Below are 21,983 nucleotides of genomic sequence, written 5' to 3' on the forward strand. Positions count from 1 at the left end.
TTTCAAAAGAGGGGAGTGAGGCAGAGTTGTCACAAGGCTGGCGAGCAGAGGAGTGAAGCTTCCCAGCCACACTCTGCCTGCACTACCCCTCCCTTGCTTTCCCACTTGACCTTGCATCCCCGGTGGGAAGTTTCTCACTGAATGTCCTCTAGGCCTGTCTTCCTAAAGGAGCCATCCTATTTAAAGAGCCAGGATTTAGCTTTTCTGCAGAGATGAGGGCAGGGAGAGAAGTAAGAAGTTAAGAGGCCATGGCTCAGAAGGAAAAGGAGGGAGGAAAGCTATTGCAATGGCCCACCTGCCACCCTCAAGAAAGTCAGCCATTCTCAGAAGCCTAACATTCAAGGATCCAGTCCAGCCTACCTTGTCCAGCTTAGGAATGGGAACTGTTTGTCACTCACCTTGTGGAATATCATAATATCACCTTGTAGAGTATTATAATAAGAATGAGCAGTGCCATCTCTGGCAGCATTTGTATGAAACGTATGTGATGCTGCTTTTAAGAACATGGAGTCCAAGGATAAAGCCAACCCCAAGGAGGAAGTAATGCCCTGTGACTCTGTCCCTTTCCCCCAACCCTGTCCCCACTCCATCTCCACATGGGGCTCCTAAGAAGCCATCCACAGCGGTGCCTAGGGACTCAGACTCCTCACTATGCCACCATCAGTATGAGTGTGGACTGGGAGGTACTGATTCTTCCCCATCTTCCCAGGCCTATTTGCTACAACATCAAGCCTCTCTTTGATAACACCAGCTTTTCTTTGAGCAAACCAATGGAGAAACAGACATCTCCTGTTTTCCTGCCCTGAAAGAAGAGTCTGGGGCTTACTGAAGTTTCATAAATGAGCCAGAGCTCAGGATTGACACCTCCATGTGAACATGAAATTTTGAGCTTTGGGCACAGGTAATTTGATACCTGTGGACCTATTTGCCACTGGTAATACAACCTGAGCACCTATGAACTTGTCTGTGAACATTTTCCATTGGGGAGCTTTGCTGTGTAGACACAGTGACAGGGCTGTGCTAAGACAGGAAGTAATCCTAGAATGAAAGCTCTAGAACCTGAGATGTAGTACTTTTTCTCTCTTTCCATTTGGTTGCATGATGATGCAATTCTGTCTTCATTTTCACTTCTGTGTGGATCAGTGCCTTAGGATTTAGAGATGGTACAAATACCAAGTCCTTAAATCTACTCTTCATTTTAAAATAAAAGCAGCATTTTTTCAGGACAAGCCAAGCATATTCTAATTATAACAGCTACCATTTAGTAAACACTATATGCCAGGCTTTAATATACTAAGTATATTGTATATATTATCTCCTTTAATTATCACCAATCCTATGAGGTGTAAGTATTATTAATGATCCCCATTTTGCAGGCAAAGAAAATGAGGGACACAGAGGTTAAGTTGCCCAGGGTGACACAGCTAATAAGTGGCAGAGCCAGTAATTGAAGGCTATCTGACCCTAAACTCCTGCACTTAACTGTTAATTCAGTATTCTTAAGAATATTGTTTTCTTTTAGAAATCTGCTTATCAAGTATGACAAGTTTTCTCTGAAAACAGATAACCCATGAAACTATTGAGAAGCTTCCAAGCCATTTTTTCCTCTTTTCTATTTAATGTGTATTTATGAGATCATGGAATGGGATTTCACCTGTTTCAACAGCTTCTAGGGCAATTCAAGCAAATTTTCTGGAAGTCTGCTTGGTTTGTGTCAGGCATTTCCTGGTCCCTTGTGTCTGCCGGGCTTGTGGAGGAGGCGTGTGGAAGCTTTTTTCTGAGCCATCCGCCCTGTGGAAGCCACACAGGCAAGGCCAGAGGAGAACAGTGGCACAGGCATTCAGAAAAGCCCAGGTTCCCGACGTCAGTTTGCCTGAGGTCAGGCGGAGCACCAGCACTTTCTGGCTCTTAGAAAATGACTCAACCCCTTCAACCTGCAGCTTACCCCTATGCAAAATCAGGGCTGCCCTTGCAGGACTGTTGGGACGAGTCAGTGACAGGGGAGTGTCCAGCCCTACCTGGCATGTCATAAATGCACTCTATCCATTGGGAGCTGTTATTTTAGAAGGAGGACTTCGTGTTGTTGCTATGTCTTGCCTCAGCAGAGAGAAACATTTTGCTCTTGACACTGATTCTCCTTTCTCAGCTGTAAGGAGGCCACAGCCCCCTTGATTTTGAACCCAAAAATGGAAAATGAGAGCATTCCATCTCACAGGACACTTTCGCAAACTACACCAGCCCAGTCTGATCCTTCCCTTCTCAGAATCCCTACAGTTCTTTTGACCAAATCTCAGATTAGCACTAAAAGTTTATTAATTCAGTGGATAAGAAGCTTACACATATTTCCAGAGCCAAAAATAATAATAAAATCCATGCGAACAAATAAAAGGTTTTAGAGGAACAAAGTAATCACAACAGTGTTTTGCTACTAAGTACAATACGTGGGGCATTCACACTTCCCAGTCATTTCCAGAGCTGACCTAGAGCACAATAGGAACCAAGATCAGTGGTTCCCATCTCTGGTTGCTCATCAGAACCACAAGGCCAGAGCAGGAATAGTATTTTGAAGATATAGCTTCTTAGGCCCCAACCCTGCCATAGTCATTCAATTTCTTGCTAATGTTAGGACTTGCCATTTTGTAAAGTACATTTGATTTTCTTTCATTTTTGTAATTTTGTCATTTGTAATAGTCCTTCCCGGAGGGGAGTCTCCCTTCCTTCCTATAGTTTTCTGGGAGAATGACAGAAAGTTTGAGTATATATAGTAGAGTACCATTTTGTCATGATAAGGCTGGGTGACAATGTTGGAAGAAGGAAGAGCTGACAGAGACATGCTGTGGGGTTTTGGAGATGACATTGTGGAAAGTTTACCCTCACTAACATTTCAGGTAGGTATATTTGAAAGTGTAGACTGATGATTTCTGAAGGGAACTGAATGAGCTTGTACCACTGTGACCATGAATACCGTTGCAAGTGAATTAACATAAATATACTGACAAAAAGTGAGTAGAACTTTAGAACTGTTACATCTCAGGTAGTGAAAGTGAGGGTAACCTAGAAAAAGGAGGTGTAATAACTGTAGTATCAAACAGTGTGTTGCATCCTGCAAATAGCTAGAGATGTGGCAGGTTACACAGAAGAAGAGAAGTCCCTGGGCTGTTTGTTTGGGGCTTGTGTAGTTCCCCGTTTCCGAAATGGAACAAGCGACATACTCTTTTAAGGGTGCACAGAGACTTCATTGAAAAGGCAAGCATTTGTTTCCCTAAACAGAATGACTTTTTAGCTTTACCAAGAAACAATTTCTTGCAGGAAAAGTATGTTTTGCTGTTATCAGCTACTACTGGGAATTCTGCTACAGACAGGCCAATGTTTACTACTGATCTTCTTTCCACAGTTCTTTCAAAATAGGACCCTTTCCATTAAGTTCACATAGTATTCTGGGAAAAGTCTCTGTGATTAAGCAAAGAGACTGTGAAGGAGCTTAGGCAGAAATGGGGTTTAGCTTTGTTTTAATCCTAAATGTTTAGCCATAAAAAAGATGCACTTGGGCTTAAGACAGTGAGCCCTCAGCAGTCTACTTTGTTGAGATCTCGGCTCAGATGTCACCCAAAAGAAGTTGCCCTAGCCACAGAATCCAAATTACACCCACACACCCTCCCCACCCAGGCACCTGCTTTCACACTGCCTTGATTTTAGTTGATTTCATAGCTCTTAATACCACCTAAAATTATCTTCTTTGGTTGTTTACGAGTTTATTTTCTGCTTTACACACTCATAAGTAGTATTTCCTAAATTTTTTCCATTATGATAATAATTAAAATATTATCAAAAAGCATGTACTTCCAATAAGTGTTTGTTTTTATTTACTTAATTATAAAGTGTATACCTGCCTTAGTAATTGCTATATTACACACATTAGAAAACATAAAAAATATAAATGTTATAAGAATCAGATATTTAAAATGCCAATAGGAGCTTTTATATTTTTCTCCTCCACCAGCCTGTGTTCTCCCCCACCCTACCTTGAAGCCTACTGAACTTGAATGTAAGCTGCCTGAGAGCAGAGGGCTTGCTTGGCTTGTTACCTGCTGTGTTTCCAGTGCCTACAACTGTGCCTGGCATGTACTAGGTGCTAAGTAAATATTTGATTATTAAATATTTATTATTGAGTAGTAAACAAGGCTAAGGCACAATTCACTTTTCCAGGCTCCTAATAGCTAAGGTTTTACTACATCTTTGGAGGACAGAAGGAGGGGGGAAAAAAAAAAAGACCTGGTTTCTGGGGTTCAGAATGCCTTCCTAATACAATATGTGCTGAATAAGGATTTACTGTAATGATTCAAATCCTTCACCAAAGAGGTAATTACAGCTTCCTTGGTAAGAGCAGAGCTCAGGCAGACAGACAGGTGGTTTCTAGTTTCTCTTATAACAGATGGCACAAATGGACCAGCTTCTGAAGCTTTTTGAGGAAATTTGCTCATAAACAGTTTTAAATATTTTTCTTTTATATCTTCCAACACATGCTTCTTAAAGTAAAAATGCTTCAGTAGATTGCAGGCAAGGGCACATATTATGAATAGTGCTGCATGGGGCAGGGTGCTTGCAGTTTGCCTGAGTAGCAGATGCAGCATGTCAGGAACATAAGAGGGAGGCTCTGTGCACCATGGTGGCTAGATATACATTGAATTTTCGAAGTGCTTAAGGAAAAAACAAAGCTGTCCACCAAGAATTTTATGATCAGCAAAACTATTCTTCTCAAATGAAAGTGAAATAAAGATATTCCCAGACAATTTCTAGAAGAAAGCATAGGAGAAAATGTTTAGGTTAGGCAAATACTTAGATTTAACACCAAAAGCACAATTTAAAAAGAAAAAAATTAACAAATTGAACTTGACCAAAATTAAAAATGTTTGCCCTTCAAAAGACACCACTGAAAAAATGAGAGGACAAGCCACACACTGGGAAAATATATTTGCAAATATTATCACTAATAAAGAACTTGTATCCAGAATCTATGCAGAAATCTTACTACTCAATAAGAACATGGTGTCCATAGAATGGAATAGAATTCAGTAATAAACATGAATTGACTACTTATACACGCCAGAACATGGGTGAACTTCAGAAAACATGCTAAATGAAATGTCAGACACAAAAGACCACACAATATGCAATTCCACTTTTGTGAAATATCTAGAAAAGGCAGATCTCTAGAGTTAGAATGCAGATCAGTGGTTGCCTGTGGCTGAGCATGGGAGCAGGGCTTAACTGCAAATGGCAGGAAGGACCTTTTTGGGGTGATGGTGGCATTATAAAACTGAATATGGATGATGCTTGCACAGCTCCATCAGTATTCTAAAAGTTGTACACTTAAGTAAGACAGATAAATTTCGTGGTATATAAATTATACCTCAATAAAGCTGTTTTAAACTCTCCCAGGAGTACAAAGCATTCCTTAAATGTTGATAACTGTTGTTGTTTTTATTATTCTGTAGGTAGTGTAGACAAATGATACCAAAATTACGAGAGAGAAACATTAAATGACTGTGTACACCTTGCTTGAGTGGACAAATATGCTTTTCATTCATTAAATTGGCTCTTCCGAATAATTAAGTAGATCTTGGGAAAATATATGCCACACTTTTACAAGAGGGTATAAAAGGATTAGTGGCCGAGAACAGAAATTTCCAAAATGTGAACTGTGTGACACTGAGATAGCTGAAATAGCTTTAAATGGTGCTTGGGTGAACTTTATTCTATATACTACTAATAATGAGATATTATTTGCAATGGACTAAAGTAGACATTTGTTAAAGAGATCAATCTAAAGAAAATATTAAGAAAATATGTATTAAAATTACATGTGATACACAGATGTGACAAACGTCATGAAGGTGGGACACTCATGACTGAGTTTGGGCACCACCACCCTGTAGCCAGGAGCAAGAACAATGCCAGTGGGTGGCTGAGAATGAATACTGAAACACAGGCATTCATCCAAGTTTATGCCCAATGTGCCTGTCTCCCTCCCAACCAGAAATGAAATGTCTGAATGTCCCCTTCCATCGTATTTGTCAGGCCTGTCTTAGGCAAGCCGACAAGTGGCCATATGTGGAGCTGTCGTGACAACACCAGAATGAGAGCTGTACCGTTTTATGACATCAGATAATTCTGACTCAGAAATGTCTGCCTTCCCTGTCTGCCAGCAGTCTTACCCTTGGTTTCTGGTAGATCCATTTCCTTTCTTTTAACTATTTACTTGATCCTGTGGAGTCTTTCTTAAAAATACAGTCTTTAGATATTGTCAGTTCTAAGCATTCACAGTGTGCAAGAGATAAAAGAGGGATAAGACAACTGCAATTCAATGTAGCATCAAGACGGGAAGAAAAACACAGCCCTTGAAGATTCCAAGGAGAAAGATCTAACTCACTGGAGAAAGATCAAACTCATTGTGATATCAAAGAAGCCTGAGGAAGGAGGTCGCATTTGAAATGGGCTTTGAGTGGCGGATGAGCAGTGGTTACAGGAAAGGGAAAGGCATTTCAGATGGGAACAGCAGCACCAGCAGGAACATGGAGATGCAAAAGGTTAAAGCATACTCATGGCACAAGTAAAGCCATTTGTCTAGAACAGGGGTAGGCAAACCAAGGCCCACAGGCCACATCCAGCCAGGTGCCTGCTTGTTCTATGGCTTGTGAGAAAAGAGTGTTTTTCCATTATTACATTTTAAATGGTTATATAAGTAGCTAAATAATATTCTCAGTTTTGCCTCTTGGCCTGCAATGTCTAAACTATTTACTTTATGGCCCCTTAAGAAAAAGTTTGCTGACTTGGAGACCCCTGGGGACTTTGAAGGCAAGTAATGAGTACTGAGAGGGGAGTTGGGGCTCTATTGTGAAACGCCTTGGAATGAGGAAACCCAGCTAGCTTAAGGGAAAAAAATGGAAGTCATAAGCTGACATCTTGGGAAGTCTCATGGTGGATCTAACCCTCAGCACATTTGGATTTAAGAGCCCAAATTATCATTTTGCTTGGCTCTTCTTCCCTCTTTTTTTTCATGTTAACTTCATTTGCAGACAGATGTTGGCCATGTAATATGAAAAAAGATCTCTGGTCACCCTAAGCCAATACATTTTATTGTTGGATCCAGAAAGAAGAGCATTCATATGCAGTAGGCGCTCCTCATCTACGGTTTTGCTTTCCTTGGCTTCAGTTACTTATGGTCAATGACTATCTGAAAATATTAAATGAAAAATTATAAAAACAAATAATTTGTAAGTTTTAAACTGCATAGCATTCCAAGTAGCATGATGAAGTCTTGCTCCCCGCATGATGAAGTCCTGCTCCCCGGGACAGGATTCATCCCTTTGCCACACTGTGGACACTGGCCACCCTTTAGTTGTTTAGTAGCTACCTCAGTTATCAGATTGACTCCAGGTATTACAGTGCTTATTTTCTTTTCTTTCTTTTTTTTTTTTTTTGAGGCAGAGTCTCGCTCTGTCACCCAGGCTGGAGTGCAGTGGCACGATCTCGGCTCACTGCAATCTCCGCCTCAGAGGTTCAAGTGATTCTCCTGCCTTAGCCTCTTGAATAGCTGCGATCACAGGTATACAACCACCAAACCTGGCTAATTTTTGTATTTTTAGTAAAGGTGGGGTTTCACCATGTTGGCCAGGCTGGTCTCGAACTCCTGAGCTCGGGTGATCTACCCACCTTGGCCTACCACAAGTGCTGGGATTACAGGCGTGAGCCACCATGCCCCGGCCTACAGTGCTTATTTTCAAGTAACCCTTACTTCACTTAACAGTGGCCCCAAAGTCCAAGAGTGGTAATGCTGGCAATTTGCATATGCTAAAGAGAAGCCGTAAAGTGCTTCCTGTAAGTGAAAAGGTGAAAGTTACTGACTTAAGGAAGGGAAAATATATGCTGAGGCTGCTACGGTTTATGGTACAGTAAGATATTTTGAGACATTACATTCACATAATTTTCATTATATTGTTATAATTGTTTTATCATTGTAGTTGTTCATCTCTTATTATGCTTAAATGTATAAATTAAACTTTACCATAGATATATACTTATAAAAAACATAGTATATACATAGTTCGGTACTATCCACGGTTTCAGGCATCCACTGGGCATCTTGGAACATAACCACCGAGGATAAGGGGGCACTACTTTGTTAGACTCCACAGATGAACAAGGGTCAGTTGTCCACACTGACCACTGTGGCCAGCCTGGATCACATGCCTGCCCTGCAGTGAAATCAGCAGGACACTGGACTCACCTGGGTCACTTAGGATGGAAAAGAACTTCTCCAAGTGAACCAGAAGAAGGGGAATGCAAAAATTCTAGAATAAACTGTAACTACATATTCCAGTCTGCCAGAGTAAGGAATTTATTCTACATTCGTTAAGTAACGAGAAATTTATGAGCAGGAAAATGCTCTTCATTCAACAAATATTTATTAAGCTATGTCTTTAGCAGGTGTTTGTACTTACAGTGCACAGTAGGATGGACTGGAATGGTAAAAGGTAAAGAAAACAGGCTGGAGATTCTTATAATAGTCTAGGTGAGAAGGCCTTATCCTATAAGCAATGGGGAAGCATTGAAGTGTTTTAAGCAGAGAAATGCTGTAATCATCAGATTTGAATTTTGAAATGTTCACCAAGAATAGTTCTCTTAAGTTAAGCATTTATGTATAAAACCTTTTTGCACTATAAGTTTGGTTAGTAACTTGTAGATTATCCAGAGTAAATTTGGATCCACCTCAGATTTGGAAAAAAAAAAAAATTTTTGTGAGATCAGAATTGTGTTTTGCCATATCTATTTTTCATTGACTTCTCTGTGGATATTTGGTTTTGAAGTACAAGAACTAGAAGAGAATATAAAAATGATTTTCCTTCAGTTTGTTTTTATTCACAGATGGTAAAACTCTTTTCTCCAGCGGAAAGGGTGATTTTGCTGGAAAATCATTTAAAGTTTTTTCCGGTCAAGTCAATAAGCTCCTCAGAACCAAATGAACAAGGGGTAAAAATCACCATGAAGCTTAGTAAGATTACATTCCTCCATGGCAGCCTGCGCCAGCCATTGTGGAGGGCCAGCGGGAACACAGGGAGAGTGTCAGGTTTGTGAATGGTCACGCTGAAGGAGCAGGGCCAGGTGTGGAAGATATAAATGGAGTAGAGAAGAAGCTTGAATAGATTAAAATCAGATCAGAGACAATTTTCCACATGTTTAGACTACTAAATAAGCACCAGAATTAGAGGGAAGGCTGCTACTCGCTTGGAGGGAAAGAAAGAGACTTGGAGACTTTTAGCCTTTTCATCAAAGTTCATCTCTCTTTCTCTCTCTGCCTCATCTGCCTTTCATGGTGTCTGGACCAAGGTTCGTGCATTTGCAAGAGTTTAACTTAATCATCCTGGACATTGTCCTTGCAGAAGTGCTGCTTCTATTGCTGAAAAGTCCTGAACATAGTGAAATATTGTAGGCTCCTTACTCAAGGAATCTCCTCTCCAGGGTTACCTGTAAGCTGAAATGCCTTGGGCCACTGCTGCTAATTTTAGTTACTCCTTTGTTTTCAGCAGTGGACATTTAGATTCTTATTAAATCTTTTTCCTCCCCCTAGTCCAAACGGGAAATATTCCCTGAAAGTAGACCATACAGGAAAGTATGCCAGAGAGCCAATGCCTCTCAGCCTGTGTTGTTAACATGTTGTGCAGCTTACTCAGAATGCTACATCAGAGACATCCTCCTTGACGTCCCCCTACCCCAGGTAAAAGGAAGAGACCATTGATTTACTGTAATAAGTTTCCCAAAATAAAAAAGTCTCTAAAAGAGTCAACATAATTTCTCAGTGCAGTAGGCAGAGAAACAGTACAAGTTGGGAGCTGCCAACCGTATTATGCAACCTAAACCGTGGATTGGTGCAACAAAGGCTGAACTATCATTTTGCCTCTATTAAACATCCTTCTTCTATGGAGTAAAAGTTGTAGTTTGGGTGGCTGGAGAGACTTTTTGTGTGTGTGTAATATTTATTAAGTTGTGGTTATAAAAGTAACATGTTAATTGCAAAAATATGTTTTAAAAGCACAAAAACTTTGCGTATGAGAACAAGGGATATAGGGGAATTCTGTACTTTCTGCTCAATTTTGCTGTGAACCTCAAGCTACTCTAAAAAAATAAAGCTATTTAAAAGTTACCTTTAATCTCATCACCCAGGGAATGCTACTAATATGTTAAGGTACTTACTGTTCATATGTTTTAAGATAGGCTTGAACGTATATTAAAAAGTACATGAAATATAAATGTACGTCTTAACAAATTATTATTTAGCAAACACCCCCTAAATAATACTAAATTATTATTTAGTAACCACCCCCTCACCCCCCACTGGTTAAGAACTGCAGCCTTGCTGGTGTCCACATCTCTTGCTTTCTCCTCCCCCATCACAGTCCTCTTCTTCCCCACAAGGGCTCTAATCTCATGTTTATGGTAATCAATTAGTTTTTATTTATATTTTAACCTCATAAATACAGTCCATTCTTGTTATTCGCGGTAGTCATGTTCTATAAAGTCACTGCAAACACGGAATTACTGAATACTAAGCCATTGCATGGAGGGGAAATACAGAGTGAGCTTCCTGTAAGCCCCTGGTCACAACATTTTCATCACCTGATCAGTACACCACCCTGTTTTATATGTATTTCTGCCTAAAGACACCTCATTTAATATTATTGTTGATTTATTAACATTGAACTTAGGACCAGCAGCACTGTTAACTCATGCCTGGAGCTCATCTAACACACACATTTTCTCTATAAGGCACATTACAACCTTCTTGTGCTTAGGAACATTTGACAGTGCTTCAGCTGTATGCTTAGGGGCCATTTTAAATGGCAAAATCACCATTGAAGAGCATGAAAATGTGGTACTAGGTAGACCTCAAACAGACACTTGTTTACAGTATGAGAGCTGAAACAAGAAGGCAGAGCTTTGCCTTGTTTGACCTCAGCTGGGAATGTGCCGTTGGGCGACTCAAGGTTTTTGCTGCTTTGCACATGTCCTCGGATGACCTCAACAGCACCCCAGGTATTGATTTTGAGGTTACAGATACATTTTAGTAAGTAGGTGAATTTGCAAATAAGGAATATGGAAATAATGAGGATAGACTGTATATATCCCTAAATGCAACATTTTATTGTTTTGAGTTCAACTTCATTTGCTCAACCATATTTAAGTCATTTATGTTGCTGTAGTTCATTTTCATTGCTGTAGAGTGCACCATTGTATTAATACACAAAAATTATTTTTTTATTCCACTTTTTCTAAAATTTTGAATTTCCATTTTCTGCTTTTACAAATAATTTGCTCTACACATTCTAATACATGTCTTCCAGTGTACACATAACACACCTTTCTCTGGGGTGTATGTCTAGCAATGGAACTACTGGGTCCAAGGGAATGGTATCTTCACCTTTGCTAGATAATGCTACACTATTTTTGAAAATGATTGTAGCAATTTACACCCCTCCTGCAGCAAAATATGAGTTACAGATGAGAATGAGATGTACCTCATTCTCATAAACCTCTGGTATTTCCAGCATTTTGATGTTAGCTATTTAGTCATTCTGGTGGGTGTGCAGTAACATCTCACTGTGGTTTTAATCTGCATTTCCTGCAGCACAGAAAGGTTGAGTGCCTTTTCTTTTGGATTTTCTCTTTTAACATCCCTATTCAGGTTTCTTGCCCATTTCCCACTTGGTTGTGTTTTACTCACCAGTAAGAAATCTTTACATAGTCTGGTTATAAACCCTTTGTTCATTTTTATGTTGTAGGCTGCCTTTTTACCCTTTTAATATTGTTTTTGATATGCCCTCTCTATGCCCTACTGGATAAATTCCAACCCCTGTTTGGGAACCTTCAGTTCCTGGAGTTATTTCTTCTAAAATCTTTATTGTTTGCCTTTGGCATTTAGGTCTATAATCCATCTGGAACACATTTGTTATGTATGGTGTGAGGTAGGGGATTCTGTCATTTTTTTCCATATAGATATCCAGTTAGTCTAGCACCGTGTATAAAAGAGCACTTTCCAGTAGTAGTATAAAATCGTATAGGTCCATGATAAATTCCTAACAGTATAAATAAAAAAGTGAATGTCTAGTCCATATCTGTACATCCAGTTCCCCACTCTCAACCCCCTGAGGCAGTCATAGTTTCTTGCTTACAGATTTTAAGAATCATGTTTAAACATCTCTAGCATTTAAACAGTGGCTTTAGATTATACCCCAGAACAATGAAAGATTGGATGTAGTAGCACTATTGAGTTCCTTTTATTTGTATGTTACTTGAGTGAATTTGTTTTGGCAAGCACAATATCTTCATTATGTAGAGAAAGGCAATTGTACCATACTCAATTTAAGAGTTATATGCCTAGTAAGGAAGTATTGGGATTTCTTAGCAACTATTCAGATCTTTTGAGATAGCAATTGTTACCATATGAACACTTTATAATGCCCCCAAAATGCTTTAGTGTTTTCTTACAAATAAATTCACAAATTGTGAAATTTTTTAGTTGAGAGAAATTTTTATTCTAGGCAGTTCTGTTGTGCCTGAAATGCGGTATTGGAAAAGATTGAGAGGCTACACTTAGGTTCAACAGGAAAGAATATTAAGGTCAATAAGTATTGTGAGCCACGGTGCACAATAGAAGCATTCTGCCCATTTAACCTTTCTGACCCTTTCCCTTGAGGTTTTTCTGTACAATGAGCAATTGAACTAGGACTGTTGTCCAGATGTCTTTGTTTCCAATCTGGAATTTTTCCCTCTACCTCATATTTCTATATTATTCAGTGAGAAAAGATTCGGATTATTGACTTGGGGAACATTAAGGATGATGTATGTGCTATTCCAAAATCTTGAATTTTGTTTAAATCATAGAATTACTTACCATTCCTACTCACCCCATCTAAGTTTAAAGTTTATTTAAAACTTCAGAAATTATTTTATTTGTGTAAATAATTTCAACTTTTAGATTCAGGGAGTACATGTACAGGTTTGTTCCATGGGTATATTGTGTGATGCTGAGGTTTGGGGTACAAATGATCCCATCTCCCAGGTGGTGGCCACAGTACCCAATAGTTTAAGAATTATTTTTTAAAGCTAGAAAACAGAACCACTGCATTGTAAACTAGTCAAGCTATTTTTAAAGTAAATTATTGAAGAAGTATTTTAAAATGCATTTCCCTATTATTGTTAAAACCTTAAGGGGATTTCACTAGTTTCATTAAAATAAGAAACCGAACTCTGTCATTGTTTAAATAAAAATGCATGTTAAATTATATTAGATGAGGGGAAATAATCTGTGCAAAGACATCTGCACATGAGTAGTAGAAAAGAACACGAAACAGTCAAGCTCAGGGACATGTGGATTTTTTCTGCTCATAAAGTTGTGAAGTACATACTGAAAATCCAGGAGGTTAGGACTTATATAGAATTTCTTTGTTGTAAAAGCTTGAGTGGACACACATAAGGAATATATGTCTTCAGATTTTCAACAGATAAAAACTGGTTTTGTGTCATTTGGTCTGGTTCACCAGTAGCCAATTTACCACTGTTCCTTTTGGCTCTATTTTCTTGGCTAAAGTTTGATTTCCCTTTACCTTAAGTCAAGCCAGAAAGGGATATTTTCCAAGGAAGAAGAATTCAGTGAAATGGGATTAGATTAGATAGGACATTTTAGATTTTCATGGAATTTTCTTCTCTTTTTCATCATAGGGGCAAAATCAAAGCCACCCCCTGTTAGTTTAATAGCACCATCCCCACCTAACAGTCTAACCTGGAAGGGGAACTGACAGCATTAAGACTAGCCCTGGGCCAGTGATTCGAGGCTCAACCCAGGCCTGAGACATATCACTGGGGACCTGGACTGCAGATCATGGGCCACTGCCTGGCAGAGACGTGCAAATGCCAATTTTGCTGCTTCTCCAAAGTCTGACACTGTGGAGACTCTTAGTGCAAGACTCTCAGGCCCTTCCTTGTGTGCCTTATCCCTCTGACTTCATCCTTGTTTTGAAAGTCCTACACTAAGCTACAAATCCACTACTTTCTTTTCCTCTGGGAGCAGCCATACCTTTCAACTAGGGGGGTCTCACATCTCCAGGTTGTGGATATCTGTCTCTTTATCCATCAGCCTGTCTCCTTCCCCACACAACCCTCTTGTCAAAATGCCCTTTGGAAAATTAAACATTGCTTCCACGTGGAAACAGAACACAGGAAGGGAATTGTATTCATTCGTACATCACTGAAAAGACCAGGAAAGCAAAGAGTCCAGGGTAACCTCTGAACACTGAAAAAATGTCCATCCAATTTTTTTCTAATGATCATGCTCAATGTTGGTGGGGTAATGGTGAGAAGGAATTCTCAGTGTTGGTGGAAATGCACAGCAGTAGAACCTTTCTGGAAAGCTATTTGGCACGGTATATCAACACCTTTAAAAGAAACTCCTAGCCTTTGACCCACTAATTTTACTTTCAGGAATTTATGCTAAGGAAACAATTGAGACACTGGCAGGGATTCTCTACAAAGATGTGAGTTGCAATGCTATTTATAATAGCTAAAGGGGGATAGGAGTCTGAATATACACAATAAGAAAATGGTTACAGAAATCAGAGTATACCATACAATAGAACAGCCTGTAGCCATTTTAAAAATATGTTATCAAAGGCTATATAATTGCATTGGAAAATGCCTTATTAAGGGAAAAAAAGGAGGGTATTAACTACATGTGTAGTATAATTCTCCAAAAAAAAGTGAGGAGAAATATGCCAAAGTGTTAACAGTGATTATCAGTGGCATAAATTATGTATGGTTGTATCTCTTTTCTTCTTGGTTTTTGGTATTTTCCAATTTTCTACAAGGCCATCAGTAATTTTCATTATTAGAATTTTGAAAGATTAACTTTCTTCTTCGTGGTCAGCTTACTCCTCCAGTTACAGAACCTCTCATCTTATAGCAGCTCTACTACTGTAGTGTGGAGATCAGAGAGGGTCTGCCACATCCCTTGTCAGACTGGGAGCCTGCCTGGGCAGCCCTGCCACAGTATGGCAGGCATGCCCTGGCTGGTCCAGCAGATGTTCCATCATTCAAGTGAGTCACCACAGAAGGGTGTCAAGCTGATGATATTGCTACACACTGTGCTTGAACTATCAGCCACAACCCAGTATGCTGCCAAGCCTTTTAGCCTTATCTTCCTAAACCGTTATTCTTTCACTGTCCAGTGAATTTCAGAGACTGACTGGGACTGTCTGACTCCTTTTGAGGACACTGTGGGCCAGCAAACTAAAGTGGATGTAAGCCTACCAGTTGAATCCAAACCAGACCAGCAAATGTTCCTTGCATGCTACAGTGTATGCTGTGTTGTTGCTGTCATTGGGCCTAGATGTGGGGGCCTGGCAGGACCCCAGGAATATTTAGGGGCACTGGGCATTCAGCTTAATACACCCATCTGGACTCTGAGGGTTGTAGGAATGCCTTTAGCAGTCATCTGCTAAAATTGTAGTTATAAAATCATTTTCTCCTCTTTTAATTGTTTGTTATCCTTGGCTTCATTAGTGGGAAAGGGGTTGCAAATTTGATATTGGAGGTTTCAGAGCCAGGAGTGAAATTGACCATTTTGAAATTTGTCTGTTTTGTTTTGGGTTTGGTGAGGGGCAGGAGGGAGCAAGATTTTTATTTTATTTATTTATGTATTTATTTTTGTCTGCCGTTGTCATTTTTAAGTAACCTACAGCCAGACACTTCTGTAGTGAAAGGAGAATTTAAGATTCTACAAAGAGTCTTGGGCCATAATAACCATCCCTGTGCGTCTTATATCTCACATATGTGTTCTATGAGTATGAGAACACATAGTCATACACCCTTAGTTTTGCATCAGAACTAAAATACAATGTACTCTCTATTTCTTGTCTGTTTACAGTCCTTCTGTTGCAACATGCATCTTTGCGGTACATAAAATGTGCAGTAGTATTGTTGATAGGATTATTGCCATGACTCTAAAGTACAAATAAACAAAAGGCATAATTCCTTTAGTCATTTCAAAAATCACAGAAGTGAAGAGTGCTGTAGATGTCTATTAGGTCCGCTTGGTCCAGTGCTGAGTTCAAGTCCTGAATATCCTTGTTAATTTTCTATCTTGATCTGTCTAATATCTCAGTGGGGTGTTAAAGTCTCCCACTATTATTGTGTGGTAGTATAAGTCTCTTTGTAAGTCTCTAAGAACTTGCTTTATGAATCTGGGTGCTCCTGTATTAGGTACATATATATTTAGGATAGTTAGCTCTTCTTGTTGCATTAAGTTAGCTCTTCTTTTTGCATTGATCCCTTTACCATTATTTAATGCACTTCTTTGTCTTTTTTGATCTTTGTTGGTTTTAAGTGTTTTATCAGAGACTAGGATTGCAACCCCTGCTTTTTTTTTTTCCATTTGCTTGGTAAATTGAAGTGAACTGCCATTCACAATTGCTACAAAGAGAATAAAATACCTAGGAATACAACTTACAAGGGATGTGAAGGACCTCTTCAAGGAAAACTACAGACCACTGCTCGAGGAAATAAGACAAGGACACAAACAAATGGAAAAACATTCCATGTTCATGGATAGGAAGAATCAGTATCATGAAAATAGCCATACTGCCCAAAGTAATTGATAGATTCAATGCTATCCCCATCAAGCTACCATTGACTTTCTTCACAGAATTAGAAAAAACTACTTTAAATTTCATATAGAACCAAAAAAGAGCCCATATAGCCAAGACAATCCTAAGCAAAAAAACAAAGCTGGAGGGAACATGCTACCTGGATTCAAACTATATTACAAGGCTCCAGAAACCAAAACAGCATGGTACTGGTACCAAAACAGATATATAGATCAATGGAACAGAACAGAGGCCTCAGAAATGACACCACACATCTACAACCATCTGATCTCTGACAAACCTGATAAAAACAAGCAATGGGGAAAGGATTTCCTATTTAATAAATGCTGTTGGGAAAATTGGCTAGCCATATGCAGAAAACTGAAACTGGACCCCTTCCTTACATTTTATACAAAAATTAGCTCAAGATGGATTAAAGACTTAAATGTAAGACCTAAAGCCATAAAAACTCTAGAAGAAAACCTAGGCAATACCATTCAGGACATTGGCATGGTCAAAGACTTCATGACTAAAACACCAAAAGCAATGGCAACAAAAGCCAAGATTGACAAATGTGATCTAATTAAACTAAAAAGCTTCTGCACAGCAGAAGAAACTATCATCAGAGTGAACAGGCAACCTACAGAATGGGAGAAAATTTTTGCAATCTATCTGACAAAGGGCTAATATCCAGAATCTACAAGGAACTTAAACAAATTTACAAGAAAAAAAAACAACCCCATCAAAAAGTGGGTGAAGGATATGAACAGATACTTCTCAAAAGAAGACATTTATGTGGCGAACAAACATATAAAAAAAACACTCATCATCACTGGTCATTAGAGAAATGCAAATCAAAACCACAGTGAGATACCATCTCATGCCAGTTAGAATGGCAATCATTAAAAAGTCAGGAAACAACACATGCTGGAGAGGATGTGGAGAAACAGGAATGCTTTTACACTGTTGCTGGGGTTGTAAATTGGTTCAACAATTGTGGAAGACGGTGTGGTGATTTTTCAAGGATCTAGAGCCAGACATACCATTTGACCCAGCAATCCCACTACTGGGTATACACCCAAAGGATTATAAATCATTCTACTATAAAGAGACATGCACACGTATGTTTATTGCAGCACTGTTCACAATAGCAAAGACTTGGAACCAACCCAAATGCCCATCAGTGATAGACTGGATAAAGAAAATGTGGCACATATACACCATGGAATACTATGCAGCCATAAAAAAGGATGACTTCATGTCCTTTGCAGGGACATGGATGAAGCTGGAAACCATCATTCTCAGCAAACTAACACAGGAACAGAAAACCAAACACCGCATGTTCTCACTCATAAGTGGGAGTTAGTGAGAACACATGGACACAGGGAGGGGAACATCACACACCGGGGCCTGTCAGGGGGTAGGGGGCTAGGGGAGGGATAGCATTAGGAGAAATACCTAATGTAGATAATGGGTTGATGGGTGCAGCAAACCATCATGGCACGTGTATATCTATGTAACAAACCTGCACATTCTGCACATGTATCCCAGAACTTAAAGTATAATTAAAAAAAAAATCACAGAAGTACTGTGGAGTATGCATTTTATTATTATACCAATTCAAACATAGTGGTTAATAAATGTTAAAATGCAGTCACTTTATACCAAATGTTACTGCTATGGCTAAAACATAAACAAATGAAATTCTGAAATTCTGTTGTTAAAAATTACATTTGAGGCCAGGCATGGTGGCTCATGCCTGTAATTCCAGCACTTTGGGAGGCCAAGGTGGGTGGAACACCTGAGGTCAGGAGTTCAAGACCAGCCTGACCAACATGGTGAAACCCTGTCTCTACTAAAAATACAAAAAATTAGCCAGGCATGGTGGGGGGGATCTATAATCCCAGCTACTTGGGAGGCTGAGGTAGGAGAATCGCTTGAACCCAAGAGGCAGAGGTTGCAGTGAGCCAAGATTGTGCCATTGCACTCTAGCCTGGGCGACAAGAGCAAAACTCCGTCTCCAGAAGAAAAAATTGCAGTTGATACTACGGTAATTGACATGGGGATTGAGGAGTAAGTTATTATAATAGTTACGAATATCCTGCATTCCAGCCGCACCCCCAGATAATTTCAGCCGTGTACTTCTGGCCAAAAACCACTTAGATATCTGAGGATGTGAAAAACATTTAGAACCCACATTGTGTTCACAGAATATGTTCCAAACTATGCCATTAGCCAAAGGCATAATTCTTGGTACAGATGGAATAGGAAGCTGGAGGTGTTTCCTACTTATTAAAGTCATTTAAAAAAAAAAGTTGGAAGGACTTTTTAATTGTCCTGTGGTAACCACTGACCAAAAGAACAGATTGGTACAAGCCCCTGGGTCTGGGCTGTTCTCTTGAACCTCCAAATTGTCCCTGGTTCTGCTTGGGTTCCTGGGCTGGGCTGTGGTTTGAAAGTTGTTGCCAGGCCTTGCCTACTAGGTCATTGTCTGGTGGGGCAGGGTTGTGTTGAGAGGACTGAGAAAGTGAGGCCTCTCTGACTGGCAGCAACTGTGGAAGAAAATGGAGACTGCACAGTAGAAAGGAGTTGACACTTTTCCTAGGACTCAAGACAGAGTCAAGGGGGAGCCAGGTATTAAGCTAGTACTAGCTTAGCCCTCAACTGATGGATCTTACTGTCTTACATTACTGTTGTTTTTAAATCTGCCGCTTCTTGTCAAATATATTTTAAGCTCTTGAAGTCAAGGGACCTTGGCAAATATCATTTATTGTCTTGAACATACTGAGTGCTCAATGACTAGTTTTTGCTGGATTAAGAAAAAAAAGTTTTAAAGAGACATACTCTTTACATTTTATTTCTTCTCTTATATGAATTCCATCTGCTATATGAATCCGCCAGACCGAACACTGGAGGCAGGATTGGGGATTTTGTTGGAATTTAGAATATGTTGAGTCTTATTGTGATTCTCTATCACTGTATTGTCATTTTCCCTTGCAAATAGGGTAGGTATCTAAAGGAAACACATGAATCAGTGGTTAAGAAGAATTCTAATGCTATGACTGAGTCTGTAAAGAAGCTTGGCACAGGCTAGAGGAACAGGGCAAGTCCTGCTATGTCAGAGGGAGTACACTGGCTGCAGGAGCCCTGGGCTTAGAATCAGCAGATGAGGTTTGAACCTCAGCCCTGTTACTTATAGGCTGGGTATCCTTAGAGAAGCCTCAGCTTAGCCCAGGTTTCCACATCTGTGAAATGGGAATTATAGCAGTACTTGTTTGTGGGCTTGTTGCGTGGGTAAATGAGACTCATTAATTTACTCAATAATGATTTGTTAAATATAGTACCTACAGACACTGGATATTTTAGACACTGGATATACAGCAGTAAGCAAAACAAAAGCCTCTGCCTCATGGAATTTATGTTCTAAAAATATACGTAATGGAATTTAATAAAGTGTTTATCAGTCACATTAGTTTGAGCCTCTCTGATGAACTCACACTGTGGTTTTTGCTGTTATTTGTCTATAGGTGTTACAACAGTAAGTAATTAGGGCTATTATTGGGTCTCATGTTTGAATTGGTATAACCCTAGGGAAGTCCCAGTAAGTAGGACATTTGTGTGTGCCTGCTAAATTGCAGTACGCTTAGAAAGTCTGTTCCCCTTGAACCGGATTTCTGTCATTTTTGCCCCCATGAAGGGGCTTGATTCAAAGTTCAGCAGTCCGCTGAGATTCAGGAGTGGCAAGTGGTGGTGTGGCTGAACTGGTTTCTCTCCGTCATTGGTGTTTGCACTATTTGTGATGTATGATTTCACAGAGTTGTGAAGGTGCTTGTGTCATTTGTGGAAATAAGTCAAAGGGCTAACACAACCAATTAAAATCCACAAGCCACATTTCAGTGAGTAATTTCAACCTTTCCTCTCCAAACTTTTGATTAGCTACCCGTCAAGGAACAAAATGAACAAATTGAAGGTTTCAGTTCGTTTTTTTCATTGCCTTCCCTCTGGGGCTTTTTCTTTGAGTATCGTAATGCCCAAATTCCACGAAAGGAGAAAGGGCAAGCCCAGGCAGCAAACCTCAGAGGAACCGCATTCTGCTGGTAATTGCATGCCGTCTCCCAAGAGGTGTATCTGTATTCACCTCCATCGGCTATCACCTTCTTCATGCAGTACTTCAGATCTCCAGTGGCACACAGCCCATCTAGTTAAAAATGCAAACAGGAAATTATTTTCTCACCGAATGGCCTTTGTGGCCCAGAAGAAAAAAAAATGGTCATTTCTGCTGAGACATAACCTGAAAAACACTCCCACAAGAGTGGAAGCTGAAGGCTCGCTATAAGCTAGCCCTGCCTCAGAACAAGGCTGGTGATAGCATGTGGGTGTGGGAACTCATGTGCGTGGGCTCAGGGCATTTGTCGCCAATGTACATGATCGAAGAAGCTTCTATCACCTGAAAAGCAGTTGTTCTGCAGGGCAAAGCTTGTTTATACTCCGAGGAATTACAGAACAGACGTTTACTTGGACATGGAGGTTTGGTCTGGAGGAATGTGACATGGCCCTGACAGCACATCCCTGGGTTTCGGTGCTCCTCTGCTCTGCCCAGCTTTCCGTCATCTGGCCTCCCATGACCTCCTGTGCTCCCATTGTGGTTTCCCTGTGTGCTGACAAGTTTTCTGGTTGTTATGTCTTGCAGCCCCCCGAATCCAAGCCCAACTTCACCCCTCTCGCCATCTTGGCCCATGTTCTCGGCGCCATCCAGCCCTATGCCCACCTCATCCACGTCCAGCGACTCATCCCCCGTCAGGTCTGTTGCAGGGTTTGTTTGGTTTTCTGTTGCTGCCGTTGTTCTCTCATTGGCTTGGTCCTCTCTTCATGCAGTGTTCAGCCTCCTCGTCAACTTTGTTCCCTGCCATCCAAACCTGCACTTGCTTTTTGACAGGCCAGAAGAAGCGGTACATGAAGACTCCAGGTAAAATCTCGGATGATGACCAATCTGTTCCCGTTTATCCAAAGCTGGCCAGGGACAACAGGGGGCTGCCCCTGCTCTCCTGTGGTTCCATCCTAAGAGACCAGAGCTAAAAGGGACCATTTGCATGAATCAGCATGGCATTTTTCACACCCTTTTCAACCCTGACTCAAGTTTCTGAATTAACCTCTCTGGTGCCTAGAGTTAGGGGAAGGAGCACCTCCTGAACCAGACTCTGGTTTTGATGGCTCTCTCAATTTCATGTGCTCTCTGCACTTTGGTGTAAGATAACATAAGAGGAAACAGTGTTGAGACATGTGCCAACC

The 21,983-nt window shown here is 40.2% G+C and overlaps 1 protein-coding gene across 14 annotated transcripts in view; it reads left to right on the plus strand.

Annotated features, from left to right (window-relative positions):
* The window catches only part of ARHGAP26 (Rho GTPase activating protein 26), a 460,401-nt gene that overhangs the window by 417,226 nt on the left and 21,192 nt on the right, over positions 1-21,983 (plus strand). For 5 of the 14 annotated variants that reach the window (XM_034960692.3, XM_034960694.3, XM_014345105.5 and 2 more), the window contains exon 21: positions 21,385-21,660. The exons of 2 other annotated variants lie outside the window; for them this stretch is intronic. In XM_034960692.3, coding sequence (XP_034816583.1) covers positions 21,385-21,660 — 276 coding nt within the window. The remainder of the gene's footprint in view (positions 1-21,384; positions 21,661-21,983) is intronic. 7 more of the 14 variants (XM_034960696.3, XM_055112736.2, XM_063604659.1 and 4 more) reach the window with 3 other exon arrangements.

Source organism: Pan paniscus, chromosome 4 (genome assembly GCF_029289425.2).
Source record: "Pan paniscus chromosome 4, NHGRI_mPanPan1-v2.0_pri, whole genome shotgun sequence".
Lineage (NCBI taxonomy): Eukaryota > Metazoa > Chordata > Mammalia > Primates > Hominidae > Pan > Pan paniscus.